Consider the following 9,914-nt stretch of genomic DNA (forward strand, 5'->3'; position numbering starts at 1 on the left):
TACAAAAATCCCTTCCTTACACCTATATTCATTGCAGCACTATTTACCACAGCAAGACTCTGGAAACAACCAAGATGCCCTTCAACAGACAAATGGCTAAAGAAACTGTGGTACATATATACAATGGAATATTATGCAGCTGTCAGGAGAGATGAAGTCATGAAATTTTCCTATACATGGATGTGCATGTAATGTATTATGCTGAGTGAAATAAGTCAGAGAGAGAGAAAAACGCAGAATGGTCTCACTCATCTATGGGTTTTAAGAAAAATGAAAGACATTCTTGCAATAATAATTTTCAGACACAAAAGAGAAAAGAGCTGCAAGTTACAGCACACCTCATGAAGCTCACCACAAACAGGGATGACTTTAGTTATAGAAATAACTACATTTTGAACTATCCTAATAATGAGAATGTATGAAGGAAATAGAAAGCCTGTCTAGAGTACAGGCGGGGGTTGAGTGGGAAGGAGGGAGATTTGGGACATTGGTCATGGGAATGTTGCACTGGTGATGGGTGGTGTTCTTTACATGACTGAAACCCAAACACAATCATGTATGTAATCAAGGTGTTTAAATAAAATATATATATATATAAAAATAGATGACTCCCTTTAAAACTGTTTAAAAATATTACGTAGCTAGGCATCACGATCAACTTAGCATAGGATGTGTTAGGCATCAACTTAACATCGGATGTTAAAAGACATATAAAAAATTGTTGGTCTCTAAAAAATAGATGAGGACAACAGAAATTGAACAATAGTTCACTGCTAATGGTTTGGAAGCAAAATCTTGTCAAAACAATCATCTTGGGGCTGGAGCAATAGTACAGTGGGAAAAGATCTTACTTTTTAAGCAGTCTACTTGGGTTTGATCCCTGGTCCCATATTGATCCTCCTAGCACTTCCAGGAGTGACTCCTGAGTACAGAGCCATATGTAACCTGAGCATCACTGGGTGTGACCCAAAACTAAAAATCAATCAAACAACCCCCTCAACTATCCTACTTAAAGTTTTATACAGACTCAACAAAATCACCATCATAATACCAAAAATTCTTTGAAGTTTCAGAATTTATGTGGCACCAGGTTGGCACCATGCTCTAGCCACAAGATGCAACCTAAAATTTGGATGAAATCATAAACTCTCCAAATAACTAAAGCAATATTGAGAAAAAAAAATAAGTATTACATTACCTGATTTTTTTTTTATCAAACACTCAGCTTTACAGACAGTTATTTATAACAAAGGAGCTGGGTGCATGAATTGGAATAAGAGAAAGAGCCTCTCCAGTAGGGCTGGGAAAACTGGATAACCTCATTAAAAAAAATAAAATCATAGACAGAATTACTTCAATGCATGTGACTAACCCTGATTAGACCTCCAGAACATTTGGTAACCCCAAGCACCTCCTGGAGTGATCTCTCAGCAGACAGGAGTAGCTCCTAAGCATCACCAGTTGTAGCCAAACAAATAAAAAAATGTTAATTCAACGTTGATTAAAGACCTTGAGATTAGACAAGAATCCATGTAATACACTGAGGAAAATAAGCAGAACCTACAAGATATAGATCTCAGAGGTATCTACACTATTTTGATTTCACCAGAAAGAAAACAAAACCAAAAGTAAAAATCAGAGTACTAAACCAAAGTTTTTGCATGACAACAGAAACTCAGGTTAAAAAAAAAAAAAAAAAAAAAAAGCACAACTGCACCGTATAAATCAAATAAGGGGCTGATAGTCAACACACACAAAACACTCACTAAGCCCAAAAAACAAAAACCGATACTCATTTCAAAAATTGGGAAGACAAAGGATAACTCCTAGAAGTGGACACAGTGATGGTTCATAGGCATAAAAGAAAAGAGTTCATTGTTGCTTATTATCAGAAAAATGAAAATCAAAACAATGAGATATTGTCAAAAAAATTGAAAACCCAGAGCCAGAGACAAAGTACTAAAGTGAGTAAATTTGCCTTTTCAATCCCAGGCATCTGTATGAGGTCCCCAGAGTCTGCCATTAGGAGTGAATGATCCCTGAGGGCAGAACGAGGAGTAAGCAAATACACACAAGCAAAAATACCTAAACAGTAAGCGTTGACAGTGAGGGGTGAAGAAAGAATCTTCACAGAAGAAAAATTAAAAAATATAATCACACCAAAATTTATCCACAGTGTTCAGAAGTATATTATTAAATATCAAAAGTAAAAAACACATCTCTAATAATTGGCAAATAGATACATAAAATAAGGGCCATTCATAATATGAAGTATTCACCACAAAATAGGAGTGAAGTACTTATAAATGCTACGAACATTTAAAAATATGTAATTGGAAAGAAAAGGTTCACTAAAAACCATTTCTTATATGGTATAATTTATGGGAGAATGTTTGACAGGAAGGGAAGAGGTGTGTGAGTAAAGGACAGAAGATGTTACATTGGGGTCTGGAATAAATAGTACAGGAGGCAGAGCATTTACTTTGTATGATGCAGACCCATGTTTGATTCTTATCATCTCATAGGTTCACCAGGGCACCACTAAAAGTAATTCCAGAATGCAGAGTCAGGAATAATCCCTGATCATTGCTGGATGTGGACCCAAAACCAACCAAACAAACTAAAAAAGGCGTTAATGCTAAAAGCTATTTTTTAATTTTAGAAATGAAAACATTTTGAAATTGACTACCATGATGACTGAACTACTAAGAATAAACTAACAGTAACTGAATCACAACACCTTAAACGGGTGACTAGGGACCAAAAGGATAAAGCAGGGAGCAATGGGATGCACGAGGACAACCCGGTTTAAACCCCAGCATCCCATATGATCCTGGAGCACTATCAAGAGTGATTCCTGAGTACAGAGCCAGGAGTAATCTGTGAACAACGTCAGATGTCCTCCCCTACAAAACATAAAAAGGTGACTGAAGTTTACCTTAAAAAAAAAAAAAAAAAAGTGGGGCCCAGAGAGATAGCACAGCGGTGTTTGCCTTGCAAGCAGCCGATCCAGGACCAAAGGTGGTTGTTTCGAATCCCTGTGTCCCATATGGTCCCCCGTGCCTGCCAAGAGCTATTTCTGAGCAGACAGCCAGGAGTAACCCCTGAGCACTGCTGGGTGTGGCCCAAAAACCAAAAACCAAAAAAAAAAAAAAAAAAAAAAGAGTGACCTTTCTGGGATGTGGGCCCCTCCCAAGTGGTAGGCAGGAAAACTGAAGAACCTCTCAGAGATGCATACCCACTTGGGTTTGCAAGAGCCCGAGGAGGTAGTTCTGCAGTTTGGGTAGTGGGGTGAATAGGTAACCCACTAGACCCCAATGGTGCTTTAGGTCTCTAAGTCGACTTCTGGGGGGACTTCAGGGATGCACCGAGAGATTTACAATAATGTGGTGTTAAGAGACAGAACCAGGGCTTATTAGCATCATGTCATGTATTGCATCCTAACCTGCATACAAAACTCTGACATGTGGCATTTTAACAATTCACTGGCATCTAGGAAAAAACAAAACAAAACAAAAACAAAGGTGAGGGTGCTATCATATCTGGTGGTGTTGAGAAAACTATATGGGTGCCAGAGGTTGAACCTGGATTGGCTGTGTGCAAGACAAGCATCTTACCCCCTTGTGCTATAACTCTGGCCCCTAAAAAAATGTTTTTGATGGGAAAACTGTCTAAAATTCTAAAATAATCAATACTAAAATCATTTTAAAAGGCCAAAAGCATCATTACAAGAACTCAATACTTGGGGCCTGAGCGGTGGCATGAGACGGAAGGTGTGTCTGCCTTGTGTGTGCTAGATTAGGACGGACCATGGTTCGATCCCCAAGCGTACCATATGGTCCCCAAGCCAGGAGCAATTTCTGAGCGCATAGCCAAGAGTAACCCTGAGTGTCAATGGGTGTGGCCCAAAAACAAGAAAACAAACAAAAGAACTCAATACTTAATAAAGGTATAACTAGCATTCTCAAACTACTAGTACTTTAGTAAATTAAGATAAATCTTCCTGGGGCTGGAGAGAGAGCATGGAGGTAAGGTGTTTGCATTGCATGCAGAAGGTCTGTGGTTCGAATCCTGGCATCCCATATGGTCCTCCGTGTCTGCCAGGGCGATTTCTGAGCACAGAGCCAGGAGTAACCCCTGAGTGCTGCCGGGTGTGACCCAAAAAACAAAAAACAAAAAAAAAAGATAAATCTATCTGGAGAGGAATATGGTAAAATGTGCTGACCCTTTCTTTTTTTTTTTTGTGATTTTTGGGTCACACCCGGCAGTGCTCAGGGGTTATTCCTGGCTCCAGGCTCAGAAATTGCTCCTGGCAGGCATGGGGGACCATATGGGACGCCGGGATTCGAACCGATGACCTCCTGCATGAAAGGCAAACGCTTTACCTCCATGCTATCTCTCCGGCCCCTGACCCTTTCTTTTATTTTAATAAATTCATCAGGTAAATTTTTAAGGAAATAAAAAAACAAGGACAGATTTTTGGGGTAGTTATTTTCAGCAATTCATCTATAAAAAGCTAAAAAGATCAAATAAAAAATTATTTAAGTACTCATGAATAGTATACCCATATTATGAAATATTATGTGGTCATTAAAAATGTTTAGCAATGGGCTAGAGAGATAATGTAAGAGTTAAGGCACTTGACTTATATTCAACCCTGGTTCTAATCCCTGGTACCACACATGATCCCCTGAGTACTGCAAGGGTCACTCCTGAGCACAGAGCCAGGAACGAACAGCACTGTGGCTGTTTGTGGCTCGCAAAGCCACCCTCCATTAAGCTGAGTTAGATTAATGTATGGACCAAAATACTTAAATATAACTTAAGTGAAAATGATAAAAGTATCACAGGAAAAAATATATAATAAAAATCTCAAGCTTAAAGTATGTTCATATATATTATATACATGAGAAAGAAATAAGATGGGAAAAATTCAGTTATTTTTTTAAATAAAAGAATGGTGTTTTATTTTTTTTTAAACAAATAACTGCCAAATTTCCAATAACATGCATATTCATGACAAAAAAAAACAAATGAAGATATTTAAAGTTTATATTAATTTTAAACTGAATTATATTATGAGGTCAATTATTTGATACCATTTTCTAAAGTATAGACTTCAAACATTATAAATAATAAACATTATTATCAGGTAATTTCTATCAAATATATTAATTAAAATTTAGTCCAAATACTTAATAGCACTCAAAAATTAAAAATAAAAAAATAAGCCTTTCCTCCAGTCTTCAGCCTTTGATCTAGTCCACCTCTACTCACTTTTACCTATATGGCTTCCTTGGTGTTCCTGGAGGACATCAAGCATATGCCCATCTTAGGATCTTTGCCTGGAAATTTTCTATATCGCCACTTGGCTATTTCTTCAACTCCTTTCACACTAATTCAAGCGATATAGGTCTGTCTACATGCACCAATTTACTAGCTGCCAACATACAAAAATTTAAAGAAATGTGTAATATTAACATGTTTTCCTCCTAGAAAATAATTACACATAAAGAATTTTGGTGATGACCTCATTTAGTTACTGATAAGTCAAAAAACCCAGAGAAGGTGTTGGAACAGTGGCACAGTGGTAGGACATTTGCCTTGCATGCAGTTGACCTAGGACGGATTGCGATTATATCCCCCGGCATCCCATATGGTACCCCAAACCAAGAGCGATTTCTGAGTGCCTAGCCAGGAATAACCCCTGAGCATCACCGGGTATGGCCCAAAAAAGCAAAAATTAAAAAAAAAAAAAAAAGGCAGACAAAAACAGGAGCTCAATAATATTTATTGTACATTATGTGACTATATTATTATCATGTCAAAACATATCAACACATCTCCAACCACTGTATCTATCTATTCCTTTAAGCTGGACAATTTTCTGTTTATGAATAATCAAGCAAGATAATGGTATATAAAGTTCTTAAAAGAAAATCAAGGGCCCGGAGAGATAGCACAATGGCATTTGCCTTGCAAGCAGCTGATCCAGGACCAAAGGTGGCTGGTTCGAATCCTGGTGTCCCATATGGTCCCCCGTGTCTGCCAGGAGCTATTTCTGAGCAGACAGCCAGGAGTAACCCCTGAGCACCTCTGGGTGTGGCCCAAAAACCAAAAAAAAAAAAAAAAAAAAAAAATAAAAAAATCAGACCATTTTATCACTTATGTATGTTTGTGTACACCAAAAACTCAGAGCTCTCTTACTGAAAAATGTTCCATGTTTTAAACACTGTAATAGAAACTAAATAATGAGGAAAGCAAGTAAAATTACTTTGTTACTTGGTGAGACACACTCAAATGCTGAATTTAAGACCCAATACTATTTTGTTATCAAGGAAGAAAAACTTTAAAAATTACATTTGCTTTGTTATTAACATACAAACAGACATGAAACAGCTGAAATTCAGAAAACCTTATTTTGCTAGAGATTTGGTGATAATCCCTTTTGTTGTTATAAATATAACAACACATTAGGGGCGAGAGAGAGAGAGAGAGAGAGAGAGAGAGAGAGAGAGAGAGAGAGAGAGAGAGAGAGAGAGAGAGAGAGAGAGAGAGAGTATAGTGGGTGAGATGCTCGCCTTTGCAAACAGCTGAGATGCTGAGATTTGATCCCAGGCACCATGTATGAACCACTACACTCCTCCAAGAGTGATTGATCTTTGAGCAGAGCCAGGAGAAAATCCTGAATATAGTTGGGTATGGACCACAAACAAACACCCCTTTGTATTGGTATTTAGCTGCCAATTGCCTGGTGGTCAACAAGTTTTCAATTAGAGAATGGAAAAGCCAAGTCAAATATAAAAGCTGGGCTTATTTTTTTTTTCAATTTGTATTCAGTTCAAGATTCCTATCTGAATCGGGATTCAATCAGAATTCATCCTTGTCGTTTAATATAAGCAACCTGACAATCCCTATTTATTTTTAAAGCAGTACTCTAAATTTTTTTTGTTTGTTTTTCGGTCATACCTGGCAGTGCTCAGGAGTCACTCCTGGCTCTATGCTCAGAAATCATCCTTGGCAGATACGGGGGACCAACTGGAATGCCAGGATTGAACCACCATCCTTCTGAATGGAAGGTAGACGCCTTACCTCCAGGCTATCTCTCCGGCCCCAGTACTCTAAATTTATAAATAATTAATCCAAGGATTTGAAGTCTAAACCTCACAACAGGATCTCTATAATGTCTAAATAAAACAAGTCTCATAGAATGCAAGGAAAAAGCCTCCCCCAAATGTTTAATGAATACCTCTGAATGACGTTCTACACTTCCAGTGTCAGATCCAGAGTGCTGCTCATTTACATCATCCTCAACGTCTGACCCTGAATCCCGTTCATCCTGTACTGGGGTAGCGCCACCATCATCTGCTCAAAAATAAAACAAAGACCCACTTAAGGTGTAGGATGGAGGACATCTACAACGGAAATGAACACAATCAGCGAAGAGTAATGTAGAAGCAAAGGTTATCACTAATAAAGGATATGACGGTAATGTGAATTAAGAGAGCAGTATAATTCTAAAATAAATACCAACAATTTTAACATGTATTGTGACTATGTAGTAATAAAAATACATCATAAAAAGAATGTGAAGAATTTGAGGATCCAGTTGACAACTTATAAAAATGTTCTTTAATTGTTATGTTAAAAACTGAGTCTAATCTTTCCATCAACTTAACTTACTACAATTTCTTTGCTAAATGTGAGTCTTCCTTCACCTAAATAAAAATGCCAAAAGAACAGAGATTTTTTTTATTTGGGCTCACTGCTGAGTCAGGAAGCAGAATACTGCCCAGTATATGATGTATATGCAGTAACACTTGTTTATGAATGAAGAACACAAGAAATTTAAGCCTACAAGTATGATTAATTAAAGCATATACTATTACAAGGTAGTACAAAGACGAGTTGATACCTTCAACAAGGGGAGGAAGTGTCCAGAAGTTAATGAAAAATTAACTTAAAAAGCCACCAAAACAAAAACAAAACAAACAAAAGCCACCAAAACAAACCATAAGAAATCACTATCACACTATGGACCCACTCAATTTAGAAGTGAATAACATTATAATCTTGAAATTTAAGTTGTAACATTAAGTATGGCAAATAGAGTTCTCATGAAGCTAAAATATTTTGAGCGCCATAGACAATCACTGCAGAATGCCTAAAAATGTTATGATAGCATAAATTAAAGGTTTTAAAAAATCTGAAAATTACTACTTTTCATGTCTTCTAGCACTTAAATCTATATACAATGCCATCATATATAAATCTATTAACACGATGAGAGGTAACACTTCAAGCACACCAGCATAGACAGCTTAAGTGCATACTTGGGGTGGGGGTGGGGAAGCATTTACAGGTCTCTATTGAGCTGTAGTAGAGTAACGAACTGAAGTGAACTCAGAAGGGAAGGTGACTGTTAAGACTTAATTTAAGCGCTTGACTAGAGCGCTTAGCTAAATACCCAAAGGAATGGGGGACCCGAGGGAAATCAAAGCAAATGCAAGGAAGGTGTGGGGTGGGGGCTGCTTTTGTCCATACTCCAGTGCTGGCAGTTATTAGCTGAGCGAGACCCAGAAAGAACTTTTTTTGAACTGGAAAAGAAAGGAAGAACCACGTTTCAACGAGGAGAAAGAGGGCAGATCTCCAAGAAAAGGAAAAGTCACAAAATCTCCCATGAAGTGTCAGAAAGATATCAAAGTCTGTCCACAACTCCAATAGGGACCTAAGTACATTTGGGCTAGTTCGTTAGCTACAGTCAAGATTCAAGGAGTCCTAAACAAGGAACGCCAAGTTCCCAAACCACAACACCCACCTCCAACCGAACTCGAGCATTCTCTTAAGAAAATAATCGACTCCAGAAAAGAGAGGTGGAGTGTGTGTGTGGGGGGGGTGGAATCCTCTGCACATACACAGCGAGGACTTCTTTCTTAAGTGGCTTCCAAGTTTCAGCCAAAAAAACACAAACACCCTTTGCAGATTCCTAAGTCTTTTTTTCTCCATGATCCCTCCCCACTCGGAGGTTCTAACTTTGGGAGCTAAATCTGATCTCTGCACTTGATTTAGGGTTCTAAGCCAATGCCCCTGCCCCTCGCCCCTAGGCCCAGAGCAGGGAAGAGCTTGTCAAAGGGGGCTCCCTAATTTCCCCCTGGGGTTCAATGAAAGCCCTGCAGAACTGGCACTCCGCTTCTCAGCCCTGATCGTCCCTCAGTCTGGCCCCACCTGACTGGTCGCCACAGTAGTATTCCGAGTCCATGGCAGGCGGGATCAAGGCGGGGAGCGTCCGCACCCCGCACCGCCTTGCCCAACACCTTCTTCCAGGGGATGTGATTGATGATTTCCCCGACGGTACGGTTACTCGGAGGGCTCCCCCCTCGGGCAGACGGTTTTGGGGGAGTGCGGGCAATTAGAAAGAAGGCAGGCGCAGATGTGAGTGAGCCGAACTCCAAGCCACACCGGACACAGGCAAATTACCCGGCTCGGCGGGCAGGCGGGCAGGCGTGCAGATAAACCGACTTCCCAGAAGCACCTCTGGGGCCAAAATGGCGTCTGCCCGCGACCCTCAAGGAACCGTAACGCGCAGGCGCCGTGACCCGTCATTCGGCCAATGAAAAGAGCCCGAGGAAGGTGGGGGGTAGCGCGTGGCATGATGGGAAACTGCTGGGGAAAGTTGAGCGGGAGCTTCCGGCTTCCGTTCAGTGTCGTTCCCCCCGCCCACCTCGGAGAGCACGTTGGTTTATCCTTATTGGCTGACAGTGATGTTTATGGTTATTAGTCCTTAATTTGTTTGGGTCATTGTGGAATTTCCTCTTCCGAAAAGAGAATTAGCTGCTAAAATTCCTTTTTTTCTTTATTTACGCGCCCTCTTTACCTAATGTTCCCGGCATGCAGCGAGTGGCTTGATTCATTCC

General features: G+C 39.6%; 1 protein-coding gene across 1 annotated transcript in view; it reads right to left on the minus strand.

Annotated features, from left to right (window-relative positions):
• IWS1 (interacts with SUPT6H, CTD assembly factor 1) overlaps positions 1–9,458 on the minus strand; it is a 40,589-nt gene extending 31,131 nt beyond the window's left edge. Inside the window, exons 1-2 of the mRNA XM_049773105.1 lie at positions 9,226–9,458; positions 7,250–7,365 (exon numbers count right to left, since the gene is read on the minus strand). Coding sequence (XP_049629062.1) covers positions 7,250–7,365; positions 9,226–9,259 — 150 coding nt within the window. The 5' untranslated portion in view covers positions 9,260–9,458. The remainder of the gene's footprint in view (positions 1–7,249; positions 7,366–9,225) is intronic.
• Between the last annotated feature and the right edge of the window lie 456 nt (positions 9,459–9,914).

This window comes from Suncus etruscus, chromosome 5 (assembly GCF_024139225.1).
Source record: "Suncus etruscus isolate mSunEtr1 chromosome 5, mSunEtr1.pri.cur, whole genome shotgun sequence".
NCBI classification, from domain to species: domain Eukaryota; kingdom Metazoa; phylum Chordata; class Mammalia; order Eulipotyphla; family Soricidae; genus Suncus; species Suncus etruscus.